This window comes from Amblyomma americanum, chromosome 8 (genome assembly GCF_052857255.1).
Source record: "Amblyomma americanum isolate KBUSLIRL-KWMA chromosome 8, ASM5285725v1, whole genome shotgun sequence".
Taxonomy (NCBI): Eukaryota; Metazoa; Arthropoda; class Arachnida; order Ixodida; family Ixodidae; genus Amblyomma; species Amblyomma americanum.
In genome coordinates, this window is record NC_135504.1 from 94,501,320 (window position 1) to 94,515,308 (window position 13,989).

Here is a 13,989-nt window from a genome sequence, read left to right on the forward strand (position 1 = left end):
GCAGCGTCCAGGCGAATTCGGTGAAGGCAATTTTGATCACGTCTATCAATATTGCGTGGCATGCGGAAGTCACAAGTGGGGTCGATACGTAGAAGGTGTCTATATTGATGCTGCAGATCAGACCACGAAGAGCGTTGCATGTGCCAGGATTGTGCAGTTAGAAGCCTCGCGCCATCACTGCGAGAAAATGGTATAGGTAGGAGCAAGGAGGTGTCGCGCTGCGCTGACCTCACTGCACCATCAGCGTGATCGTTGCCTGCAAGGCCACAGTGAGCAGGTAACCACTGCAGCACAACACGGTGGCCAAGCTCACAGGCCTCGGAGTGGAGTCTGTTTAAGTCATCGGCCTTCGAGAGTAAGGCTAGTAACACCTGGAGAACGTGATTTGCGATCAAGTAGTTGATTTTCATCCAGATTTGAGAGCTTCCACCACAATTTTCGCTTATGAACTCGTTGTGCAGATATTGTCTTTTTTCCTTTCTTAAGTAAGTAGTTTATTACGATACTTTTTGAATCTTTGTCGATCAAGCAGCGACTTTGTTTTCAGAAATTTCTTGAACAACTTGGATTTCTTTTTAATCATATTAAAAGATTCATGGTTGATCGAAGGTTTACGATTTCTTCTTGATTTCTTAATTACCTTTTCTTTAAAATGTTCATTATATAATGACTGAAAACGAGAAATGAATAGCTCATATGCATCATCGACTGCATCAGAAAAAAATACACCATTACAACTTGCGTTTATAATACTTCAATGAAACGCTTCAAGAGTCATGCGTGTGATACACTGTGTTGTTTTCACGGCGGGTAAGTCAGTTGTTTGCTTTTTGATGCCTCGTATAAGTACATAAATCGGCTAGTGGTCTGTCACAGCATAGAACTCCGGAGAAAACATAATTACTACTGATGTTGGTTAAAAAGATATCAAGAAGGGTAGCACTTTGCATTGTAATGGGGGTTGAAGTTAGGGTTAAAATAAGATGTCCACTAGACTCTACCGTTGATACAAACGTCAATTGAGCAGGAGATGGCTTCAGCAAGTGGATATTGTCACGCGTGTATGAGGGAGATCACAGATCACGGAAAACAGGGGCGGGCTTCAACGAACGATGTTGTTTTTGTTGCCTTGGTGACATGGCACATACCCACGATGAACGTCTTGACCACAGCTCCAGATCGCTGTCACTTCCACTTCCTCTTTTTGAGGCGGCGCATGCTTCAGGCCAGCGCTAAGCGAACATGCGGAATGCACTGCGTCACTGGCTCCCCGGATAGGAAGAGCATTGTCCCGATGCATAAGCTGTTTGTTAAAAAAAATTCACTAGGTGAAGCGTGATGTGCGCGCGAAATTCCAGCTCTACCGCTCATAGTAAGGCTTGAGACGAACAACGTGTACCACCTCACGGTGCAGGGATAGCCGTGACTTCTGCTCATAGTTGAGGTCTCCAATTGGCCTGATCACTTTGTAGGGTCCAAATACCGACAGAGGAGCTTTCCGCTAAGTCCGCGTCGGCGAATGGGAAACCAGACCCACACACGGTCTCCTGGTGTGTACCGAGCATCACGGCGGCGGAGGTTATACTATTGGGCATCTAGGCATTGTTGGTCGAGAATCCGCACTCTAGCCAGCTGACGAGCCTCTTCAGTGAGGTGCAGGAAGGTGTGAAGATCCGCATTCGGGTTGATGTCATCAACATGCGGTAACATGGCGTATAGCATCGTAGTCACGTCGCGGCCGTAAAGGAGATGTAACGGTGGCATGTTTGTCGTTTTCTGTACGACTGTATTGTATGCGAAGGTGATGTATGGGAACACTTCGTCCCAAGTTCTGTGCTGAACTTCAACATATATTGACAGCATGTCACCTAGTGTTTTGTTTAATCGTTCCGTTAAGCCGTTCGTTTCAGAGTGGTAGGGTGTCGTCTTTCGTTGGTTTGTATGACTGTGGCGTAAAATCTGCTCTAGGAGTCAGCCATGAATGCTGTACCCCTGTCGGTGATTAGGACCTCCGGTGCACCGTGACGCAAGACGATCTGATGGATGAAAAATTTTGCCACGTCGAGGGCTGTGGCGCTTGGCAGAGCTTATGTTTCCGTGTATCGTGTCAGGTAGTCTGTTGAAACGATGACTAACTTGTTCCCCGAATGAGAAAGAGGAAATGGGCCCAGCATGTCCATCCCGATCTGCTGGAAAGGCAGCGATGGTGGTGCTATAGGCTTCAAGAATCCAGATGGTTTGGTTGAGGGCACTTTGCAACGCTGACAGCCTCGGCACGTTCTGACGTAGTGTGCAAAGTCTTTGATCCTTGAAAGCGTGCGGGCTACACCAAAATGTCAAGTCGGTTCATCGTGTGAAGCTTGAAGAATCTCGTCACGTAATCTCGTCAGTATGACAATAAGGTACTGCTGGTTGTTTGCGGCGAAATTTTTCTTCACCAGGACACCGTGGCGAACACAGAGTGACGCTACGGAGCGCTTGAAAGCCTTCGGGACAGTCGGGCAGGTACCGTTAAGAAACTCCATGAGGTGCCGAAGTTCCGGGTCGGCGTATTGTTTCTCAGCGAGGTTCGTTGCACTGATCGCATTTAAGGTGATGTCGTCGTCGTAGTTACCGTCCTCCGTTGGGGATTCTCCCGCGGCGCGTGAGAGGCAATCGGCGTCCGAGTGCTACCGGCCGGACTTGTACGCCACTGTCATGTCGTATTCTTGGAGGCGCAGACTCCATCTGACAAGCCGGGCTGACGGATCTTTGAGTGTCGCGAGAGAACACAAGGCATAATGGCCCGTAACTACAGTAAAACATTTTCCATAATGGTAGGGTCGAAATTTCGACGTCACCCACACTATCGTTCGATTGGACACTCTCAGTTGCCGAGTAGTTAGCTTCAGCGTGAGTCAAAGAGCGGCTGACGTAAGCGGTGACTCTTTCTCGACGGCTGAGGATTTGAACCAGCACGGCACCCAGGCCTACATTGCTTGCCTCAGTATAAAGCTCCGTATCTGCATTTTCGTCAAATTGAGCCAGAACTGGAGGTGCTTGCAGGTGGCGTTGAAGAGTTTCAAATGCTTGTGCTCTAGAGGCGTCCCCCGTGAAAGGCGTGAGGGGCTCAGCGATTCGAGCGAAATCTTTCACAAAGCGACGGTAGTAGGCACATAATCCTAGAAAGCGGCGGACTGCGTTTTGGTCCTGCGGTGAAGGGAAATTGGCAATAGCTTTGGTTTTGTCTGGGTCCGGCCGAACTCCCTATAAGCAAAGTGCCATTTCTCATTTTTTTAACGTGAGCTCAGAAGAGTTTATGGCTTGCAGCACAACTTCGAGGCGGCGAAGGTGCTCCTCAAAAGTTGGGGCGAACACCGCAACGTCATCAAATGACCGCTGGCAGTACGAAGCTGTGGGTCCGTCCAAGGTGTGGTCACCTTTTTCAGAGTCGCGGCAATATGTCCAATGATTACCGAGCAGTCGGCGCCGGTGTCCAAAAGTGCGGTAACGTCGGTACCGTCGATTGAAATGTTCAGATCAGCAGTAGTGGCCGTAGGTGTACGGGAACGTCGCGGAATCCGCTCACGGCTGCGGTGCGGCGCCAGGCGGTTTCGTTGCGGCGGATATTTGATGCGGCGAGGTGTGTTATCGGGCTGGAGATCGTCGGTGCGTCGTAGAAGCGGTCGCTCATTTCTGTGCAGCGGTGGAGGATCTTGGACGTGTCGCCGGTGAGTAACCTTCGCCCCAAAGGTTGCCGCTTCCAGTTTTCCCGACGGGGACTAGGAGACCCTCCGCGCAAAATGTCTGCGGAAGAACGTCGCAGAGACGAAAATAATTGTGCTAATTTGTATTTTGCCTTGTCAAATTGCAGAAATAGCAGCATCAGAGGGGCATGCTTCTAGTGGGCAATATCTTGAAGGAACAACTGATTTACTTCCTGGTGCAGTTCGGAGGATTAGCGATAGCTAACATCGCAGGAGACACGTACCTAATACCTACACACCAAACTGCTGTTTTTTCCCCTTTACATGCAAGTGTTTTAACTGAATGAAAATGTAAACATAGGAAACACACTCGTCTGTTGGCCAGAGGGAAACAAGCTGCTAGAGTTTTGATTTATAGGAAAAATTACCATATTTGACAGTAATGTTGCATTTGTCTGTGTTTGCGTGGGTGTCAGAGATGTGCCAGTAACCTTTCAGCTATATGGCGCATGTTTGTAGAAGAAGACAATGTGCGTTGAATATTTATTTAAGTTCATGCTGTCTGAGATATCAACACAGTTTATGTACAACACCTGGATGTGGCTTAGTTTCATTGTGCGGCATATGCTATTTTGAGCATCACTTGTTATGACGCCCAAATGCCAGATAAAGTTTTTATTGCACTGCTGTCGTGCTTCAGCAAGCTTCTGGGTAATTTTCCCTGATTTGTTTTCCTTTTTCCTTCTTTTCTCTAATTTTATATATTTACCATCGTTCTGCAGCCTTGTTCACGTGTTTTATTGAATAGCCTTCTTGATTTTTGTATGTAGCCTGTCTGGTTATGTGTTTTTTTACGTATTAAAGGCGTGTTGTAAAACCCTGTCCATCTCCACCTTTGTTCCAAAGGTTACTTCAAACAAACATAGGATCTCCAGAAACTGCCTCCATCCTGCACTCCATATATGGGCATGTTCAGATAAGAATGGTAATCGAGGTGCGATGAACATTTTTTGTTTCGAAAGAAATTTTTATGTGATGGCCAAATGTGTTCACACAAAGGAATGAATGTTAATTTTCCAATGTTGCGAGCCGTTTCCATTTAATGCCCTGGAGCTTGTCCAGAATGACTCCGTTTCATTCTGCATAACTACCATCGTACTGCTAGCATATCGTCAATGAAACGCACGTTAAACCTTTCTTCATTAGCTTCTCGTCGGAAATTTTCTTGAATTTGCTTATTCCATAAAAGTTTTCATATTTGTCCCAAGATTCGTAGCGCGCTCATCCCTTCGCCTTCGTACATCTCATCTCGTCTGGACCACGCACACAAGGTTGGAATTGCTCCACTCAGGAAAAAAACATGCAGCAACTCCTTCATTCCTCGAACATCCAAAGACTGGAACCACGTTCCCGGATCGATTGCCAGCATTGTAGACATTACTCATTTTAGAACGACATTAGTCACCGTTGTATATGTCCATCATTAATTTGTATGCTTGGTGTTGTCTTTTCTGTATTGTATTTATCTCATTCAACCATTCTCCTCTGTAATTCCCCAGGCCTTGAGGGTAAAATAAATAAACAGATAAATTTCAGAATACTGCCTTAAACCTTGAGACACAAAGTGAACAGAGCGGAAAGCCTCAGGGTGCTTGCCAAAGCTTCGACGAGATGACTTGTCTTCGTCTGGACAAAGCGTTCATCATGGGTGGGGTTTAAATAGGGTCACACCTTCGAGGAAGAAGACCCGGTGAGGGGGAGGAAGGTGTGAGGTGGGAATGATGTTAGGATGGGAACGGCGTATCTTGTACAGGCATCATGGCTGGTAAAAACAATTAACCGGTTGACATGGTTTGTTTTACCCGAAATTAGATGAGATCCCTGTAACTGATATGTAGGCTTAATAATCATTAATTGAGCTAGTGTTTCTGACAAAGGGAGGACCTGGAATATCCGTCAGGTGACCAGGATATATCAGGAGTACAGGGACTCTGTATATTAAAAAAGCCGTGCGGTCAAAGATCCAGTCGCCCTATGTGTTCTAACAGTACATTCGTTTCATAACGCTCACGATTAACGTCATGGTCAAATAGGAGTTAAGCCAGAGGCCATATTATATGTGGAGCCATATCCATTTGGCGCCACGTCAGCGTGACGACAGGATGAGACCAAAGCAGCAAGCGGCTAAACACAATAATCATAACGTCGCCGGTCAACAGAGATAGTACCGGAGGAAGACAAATATAATGCTAGTAATGCAAGAACGAAACGCACATATTACACTGTGTAAAAGAGCTAAATTTGTCGCCGCCATGACCTACCTATTTGCACAAACAGCTCCTAGGTGGCCAAGAGTTTTTAAAAATAAAGAATATCAAAACACAACAAATAAAGTAATGAAAAGATCACCATTACTGCTTCTCATTCGCTCTGATATAGCCCCAGTGATCGAGCCAAAGGTCGGGGCGCGTTCTGCAGTCTCTTCAAAGCCGCGGCTCTACCACCGCAAAAGTGACCAATGCCAGAGGATCAATAGATTCGAAATCGAAAATGAATCCCTACAGAATATATGGCCCCAGAAGAATCGTTCGAAAACAAGACCCATGTCCGCTTTCATGCACTGTGCATCGGGTGACATACAGTGCTTAGAACCCCTGCCATGACCCTCTTTGTTTTATTGGCACCATAGGCATGCACAAGTCTCTACATAGGGGATGACGAGGTTCATGGCAGTGCCTCTTAAAGTCTTCTGGCTAGCTGGGAACAAGAGGGGAAAAATTTGAGTCCTCCTTCCTCACGCCGATTGGAGGGCCACTGCTCCCTCCTGACTCCCCTCTATGCACGCCTATGACTAGCAGGAAGTCAACTCGCCGTGCACTACTTTCGACGGTAATAATACGACTTGCGGATCACCTAACGTAATGACTGCAAGGCATTTACCGCACTAACTCATCGTCATTACAGTCAATACTGCTCTTATAGAAACCTCATTGAGGCCAAACGGAACAGCCATTGTACGTGTTGCCAAGAACATTCGATGTCAGTGGCATGGAGGAAGAAAAACTACGAGGGAGCGTGACGTCATAATCTTGACGCCTAGTCATAAAAATATAATGGAAAGAATCATGGGAAATAGGCCCACACGTGATAAGGCAGCAGTAGTTCTTAGCCGGATTTCGGTTTTGTTCTCTCGCTGTGTTGCGTCAGACGAACATGGCTGTGCTCGAAATTTGAGAAGCGCACACAGGCCATGGAGCTTGGAGATTTGTATGTGCCGAGAGGCCAGTGCCTCAGTGCACCCGTGTGTTTCGCGAAGTGCAGCTGGGTTGTCTGAGCTGCGCAATGAAATGCTGCGTGCCGGGATGCAGGAGCCGCACGGAAGAAAGCCGTTCTGGGGTTTCGTTCCATCGGTGAGTAAATACGCTGCGCTCATTCCTTGAGAAACGAAACTATTGCCGACTAGGGCATGCCTATGTAATGTTGAATACGAAAATCGTTTTAGTTTGGCTTTCGACAAAAATGACGTTACTTAATCTGAATGCCAAATCAATTTCACATATCTTGATGGGTGCTGCACCTTCCACAACAGGTTTCCAAAAGATCCTAAACTGAACTCTGGCGAGAAGCGCTGGAACGCGACGAAACTTGGACGCCATCGAAATGGGGCTCTGTCTGCTCTATTCACATCAAATCTGAGGATGTTATGGTTTCAGGTCGGCTGAAACAAAGAGCCGTGCCGTCAATTTCACAGGTTTGTGGAATCTAAGTTATCATGTTCGTCTTCAATTGTGCCCACGATTATATCAAGCAAATAGTGAAATAGTTATTTTTTCAATACGCAAAATACACATAATAAATTTGCGGCAACTAGCGCTTAGCCAGGCAACGTCAAAGCTAGGCGCACGTATGGCGCATTTATGTTGCTTTACATATATGTATCTTCAGCGGCACCGCCATTCTGCTGCGAGGTAACGTTTGACTCTTAAGGTGGTGGTTTTAGAGGGAGCAAGATTGTGCGCAGTATCAGGTTTCCACGTCTCGGCTGAGCGCGAACGTATATACACTCCGGTCCTCTGCTTTTTGCTGGACTAGCTGCTTGCCTTTGCGTGCTAGAGAGTTCCTCCATTAATAGAGATGACCAAGTCTGTAAAATATGAAAATAACACGCCAAACAGCCCTCAAAAACGAAATTACCAAGCTGGCTGAGTAATATAGCGGAGTTCAGAGGGGCAACCATTGCTCTTGCAACGTTACAAAAATGGCGTTTGTAACCTATATCTTTTTCGAAAAATGCCGTTCTTTACTGCCGCTTGATCATCTGGACTCCTAATGTCGTGGAACATACACACTGCTTTTATTCATCCGAGAGATAAAACAAAAAGGCCATCCTTTCTGTTGTATGACTGCAAATACACTTTTCTGTGCACTTGGTTTAATTTTTATTAATTGCATTCAAGAATAGCCAGATGCAAAAAAGATTTTTTTTTTTTGCAATGGTAAGGCTGAGAGACAGCCGCTGATTTGTGGCTGCATTTTTTAATACAAAAGAAAAATGCGAACTTAATATATATTAAGTGACCGTTTCTATTGGCTTTTCTTGATGACAAACGTACACATTGTACATTTATTCTTAGGCAAGCGCTGAAAATTAGACCAGCTTTCTTACTCCTCCTATTGAAACTGAGCAACAGAATGCCTTCCCCTTTAGGCTAGAAGAAAATATATTTGATGTTGTGTTATTTTTTGCCAGCATTCTCTTAGAGAAAGCACTGAGCCATTGACAACAGAAGCCATGAGCACCTTTCATCGAGAGATGCAAGCACCTCAAGATGATACAGTATATATGTTGATTTTTTTTCAATCTCTCACTAGGCAGTGCTGTTTAAAAAAAAAAACTCACACCTGCAGTGGACAGGATTCATTTCTCGTGTGCACCCTTACAGGCAGCTTCTGATGTGCATTATGGAAGGGCTGCAGAACTGCAGATGCTGAAAATAGCTGCAGGCCATATTTTGTACTGGAACTGGGTGTACACAAAAGGCCTTTACAATGTTCTTAGAGGGAATACTTATCTGCAAATTTTAGTGGTGTTCAAATGTTGCAAAACGGTCCTTTTGAAAACAGTGAAATACCTTAATCATTGAAGAGAGAATTTATTAGGTATCATTAGGTGATTTCGCACATATATATGTTGAGAATACCTTTACGGCTCTCTTTAAAAGTTTGTTTTGGCTTACTTGCATCCCAAACTGTGCTGCCAGGAAATCACAATTTGTGTAATTCAGAAAGGATTTTATACGTATTATGCCAATGCCATATTTGTGATGCCATCAGTGTGCCATGACATGCCAAAAGTGACATTCTATTTGACCATAAACACAAAGCAATGAAGGTAGGCTCAAGTTTTACGAGCATCGCAAGCTCACTTTTTCAAAAAAAGAGGTAACATCTAATTTTCTTCATTGCACTTCACGGTTTGAGTGTTTTTTTTCTGTTTTTGCACCAGTTATAGTGAGAACCTTAAGTTGACTACTTTTACAGAAGAAACTTCTTTGCTTACATGCACTGTTGACATTTTTTTCTAGCCAGGCAGTTCAAGGCAGCATGAAGAAAGTATGGATGCCTCTTCACCTCCATCCTTGCAAGCTAAAATACCATCAACGTCACAATGTGATATGGCAAGAAGGCATAAGAAAGACTTGTTGCTGGAAACTAATCTTTTTTCCATGATTGATGACAGCCCACAGACTCAGAGAGCTTTGTACATAACTGATTCTTTATGTAGTTTGTGTTATCCCAATAAAAAACACTGAGCATCACCATGTGAGCATTTTTAATATTTCGCAATACATGCTTTATTTGGACTTCACCTGTAATTGTTTCAAGATGAATTGTCAAGCCATGTAGCTAAAAAATCTTCTAGAAAGTAAAAAACTACCTTGCTCGGATACGTTTTGTTCCTAAGAATTACTTTTGTACAATTGAAACGGTTGCCAATATCAAATTATGTTCTAGCACAATGAACTGAAAATTTTTTGTTTTTGTACAGCATTGCCATGGGGCTGCCTGATTTGCTTTCATGCATAAAATTACATTATATCCTATACAAAAACTTGAATGCTAGTGGATTAGGCATGTAAACTGGTTACATTTGAACTGACCACAAATTTGCATGATGTACCATGGAATTTTTAAAAAATGAAATGAGCTAATGCATTCCACTGTTTATGTTTTTCTTAGAAATGTGTGATGAGGTAGTGCTTAGTTTGTGTTGTACTGAATTTCAGCTGCAGGTCGTACAAGATACTCCCGAAAAGGCTTTTCTGCGAAGCGAAGTTAAGAGGCAAACGAAACTACAAACTGCAAGCAAAATGCAAATTAAAATTTTGCAGCAGTCTTCCGGACGCCGGCTTGCACGCAAAGTCGTCCATCTAGAGGACGTGGTCAAGGACTTAACCCAAAACCGCATTCTTATCAATGAAGGCATCGCAACGCTGGAAAAGCCTTGCAAGGCCTAACAAAGACCTATTGATGCGTCAAATGGCACAGAAGTCAGGGGCAGCAATGCCAACTGTTTATTTACCGGAACTCGGGGCCTTTGATTGTGTTGGCAGATTACTAATATTGTAATCTGTGTATGCTGTGTAGACGAGTTCTGTTGATGCTAACCCGACTGTTTGGATGAACATTCACACGTTGGCTTCGATAAATCGTGTCTTTCTGCTCATTATGAACATCTTGTGGCATATGATTTGTTCTTGCCCTTTTGCAGTTATGTTACAAGGTATAACTCATGTATGATGACCTGATTGTGTGTATAAATATTTTTATAAATATCTCGATTGGTCGCATATATGTGTCCACTTTGTGAATATTTTGTACCATGATCGGTTTTTGCCGTTGTGCAGTTATGCTACTATGAGTGGCTCATGTAAGATGACCTGCTTACTTGAATAAATGTTTTCATATACGCGCATTTTCCAAACAGAAACTGCCTCACCACAATCACTAACAAAAAGCTTGCTACTGTGACTAATGGCAGCGCCTGTCTGGTCGCAGTAACGAAAGCTGCATTATTCTATAGGACGGTGTCTGCAGTCGTCTTCTGACAAGGGCAGCCAGTTCTCAAGCAACTGCGTGAGCCCACAGCACCGCGTCAACTCCGAGCATCGGCTCCGAAATTGACGAACAAGCTAACGCCGATGGCCGGGAGACCCCGCGCAGGGACAGGCAGCCAGACGTAGAGCTGTCGGCGCTCACTGTCGACAGTGAGAGAAATACTTTACTGCTGCATTTCACGTGGGAAACTGCGTATGTGCGCGAGCGTATTCGGCGCGACTTCTGGCCCGAGGGTAGCGGAGAACGAGGGGCCCATGGGCGGGCCGAAGTCCGTCTGCCCGAGAAATAGAATCTTGCGCAGCGCGCCGGAGCGCTCGTTAAATACGTCCAACCGCCGTGAGCACTCTGGAAGCCACTGCCGCTTCTTTTAGAGGCTCTTTTTCTTCGCCTATTCTCCGCTTATAGCATGCGCTGAAATAAACGCTCCGTCTATGTGTATAACGATGAATGGAATTGCTTTCCATTCTCTTTATGAACCACAGTTCGCGGCCGCACGCCGCTGGGAAAAATTCTGAATTCTAGCGACTTTCAAAGCGGGCATGCGCAATTTGTATTTCTAGCAAGACCATGAAAACGCCTCTTCAAGTCGATACTGGAGTACGGTACACGCTTAGCGTACTGCAACGGTAGTTCAAATGCGCAGTGCCCGCGACGAACCCTTTGCCCCTGTAATGAAAGACTCGCTCTGTGCGCACGACGTCGTGACCTTAAACCGGAAAAGGTATGCGCACGACGCGACCTGCTCAGCGTCGGTGGCGGCAGCGGCGGCTCGGCGACTACTCCAATCGGCGGCCGGACATACTGTACTGATCGGCGCGGCGTCGTGTGCGGTGCCAATTCTGTACCGCTTTTACGGCGGTACCCGAATTGCTGGCAGCGAGATTCGTGGCAGTTGCGCTGAACAGCACAACGCCGTGCTCGTGCCGTATGCCCCGAATCAGAATCAACTCACATCCCTTTACCGTTGAATGTTCGGCTCGGCGGCCGCAACGCCGTGCTCGAACCGTATTGCTCAGAACCAGAACTGACACCCCTTACAACAGTAATATACCCGACCCTAATCGTCGTCGGGCTGACTCGCGCGCGGGACTCGACCTTAGGTTGGTGCTCCTTATCACATTTAGCAGCAGTCATAGACTGTAAGACAGCAGCTTATAACTGTTTTTCTAGCAGTGCTACATTCTCTGTTCGGCGAACTGGCTGCCTGCCTGGAATCGTGGAGCCGTGTGAAGTGCTACTTTAAGTTTTGAAGACTGTCACATTAGTTCTAGTAGTTCACAATGAAAAAGCATAGCCAGGCATGCGAGGAAACAGTGGTAAAGTAGAACTACAATTTTCCAGCAATTTACCAGAAGGAACAATAATTATTTCTTTCCAATAAGTAAAAGTGCAGTGTGTGGCATAATAAGTCCTAACCAAAATTCCTGTTACCGGCGGGTCCAAACTCAATTTGCATGTGTCCGGCTTTCGTAATTCCGCTGCTGCTGCGGCCGAATATGTTTGCAAAGGAAAATTGGATGTGGACAAGGTAACGTACGCAGCACAAGGAAGCGGGCGAGCATCACGGCGCTGACCGCACCGGCGATCGATCAGTATATATCGCCAGCATGGGCAGCGGTAGCGGCACACAACGCCGCGCCGTCCAGCCGCCGATTTGAGTAGCGTGACTACGAATAGAAAGCAGTCTCCGCGTCCATCTGTGAGCCATGTCATGTTTGACCATAGCCTCCCTATGGTTTGGCGCCAGAGTGGGGGACACGGGGGGGGCACGGGCCCCAGTCTTTGTCGAGCACGCGCCGCCACCGCCGCTGAGGGCGCTACTGCCGCGTCGTGCGCATACCTTGTCCGGCTCAAGATCACGACGTCGTGCGCACAGACCGCGTCTTGATGAAAAGTTTATCTGCAGTTTTCTACAGTGCACCAAAAAACTCAAGAGCGTAATCAACAGAAGTGTTCAGACGCGGAGCCTTCACACAGCCTCGGTACGCATTCCGCCGAAGCTGCAAGACATTCGCTGCGCTACATCGCGGAGCACGGACGTTCACTAAAAAGCACCGCTATCCAAGGTGGTTGGCAATCTGGCAACTGTGGAGGGCCTATTTCCCAAGATTCAGTGCGCGAAAGGGTCCTCGGCAGCGGCATCAGAGGAGGATGCATGGCTTGCAGAGGCTGAGTGCCTGACGTCATGCTCTCTCCTAGTTTTTTTTTTTCCTCCATGGTCAGTGGCCTTTTAAAGCCTAGGGATCTAACGAATGCCTAGCGCGGTCACCTCACACTAACTTCTTTTAACGCCGGCAAGGAGAATAAAGAAAAGTTGTCTGGCGTTGCCGCTTCAACGACTACTACACACTAACAAAAACATCTCATAACTGATTTCCCGACTACAGCGCACTCATTGAAAACATCTCATAAGAGAAGTGATTTTATCTATCATCCCCACTGATTACCCTGCAGTCACGAGCGTTTACTACTAGGTAGCCAGCGTTTTATTAAGATTTGGCTGCCTCGGCCTATATTTGATCGGGAAAAGGACAGAAACAAACAGCCGGAACAGCAATTAAAGAACACATGGGAAAATCCGAAGAGAAAACGCCTGTTACTCACAGGGCATTGTTGCCTTAGCACGGGACGTTCCCAGGCACCTCTTCTCTAAATCTGCTCTATAAAACCGATGTCGCTAATAGGAAAGAGCCGGAACAAATACGATTCTTCCTCGTCGCTCAGACAGCGCACGCCACCACGCCACTTCAACAGAGCCGACCGACTCAACGCCGCGTCGAACGACAGCAGTTTCCTGATGCAACTCTCGGTACTATTGAGCAATACCAAAATCCTCCTCCTGTTCCGTTTCTCAGGGCACGGCCTACCATTCTTCTCAACTCCTGTGACACCGATTGGTCAAGTGTCGTCACGTGGGCCTTTTCTCTCTCTACTCTGTCGAGTAAGGATGTTATGCTTCGTTTTTTTTTTTTTTAAGCCAGGGTTGAAAAAACGCCATGCGACGACGCACGCGCCGCGGCACCTTCCTGTGACCTTGTTCACGGCGCGGCCGCATAGTGCAGCAACTGTAAACGGAGGTGGTCGCTCTGCTCGTTTACGAGAGTTATGACCGCTTAGCCCAGGCGTTTGGCTCTGGTACCACGGTGCAAGTAAGAGAGGGCATCGGACGGTGGCGCGAGGCACG

At 46.4% G+C, this 13,989-nt stretch overlaps 1 protein-coding gene across 1 annotated transcript in view; it reads right to left on the minus strand.

The window, feature by feature from the left end:
- Window positions 1-13,535, minus strand: part of LOC144102001 (BTB/POZ domain-containing protein 3-like) — a 38,788-nt gene extending 25,253 nt beyond the window's left edge. The window contains exon 1 of the mRNA XM_077635245.1: window positions 13,410-13,535. Coding sequence (XP_077491371.1) covers window positions 13,410-13,416 — 7 coding nt within the window. The 5' untranslated portion in view covers window positions 13,417-13,535. The remainder of the gene's footprint in view (window positions 1-13,409) is intronic.
- Window positions 13,536-13,989: the final 454 nt, after the last annotated feature.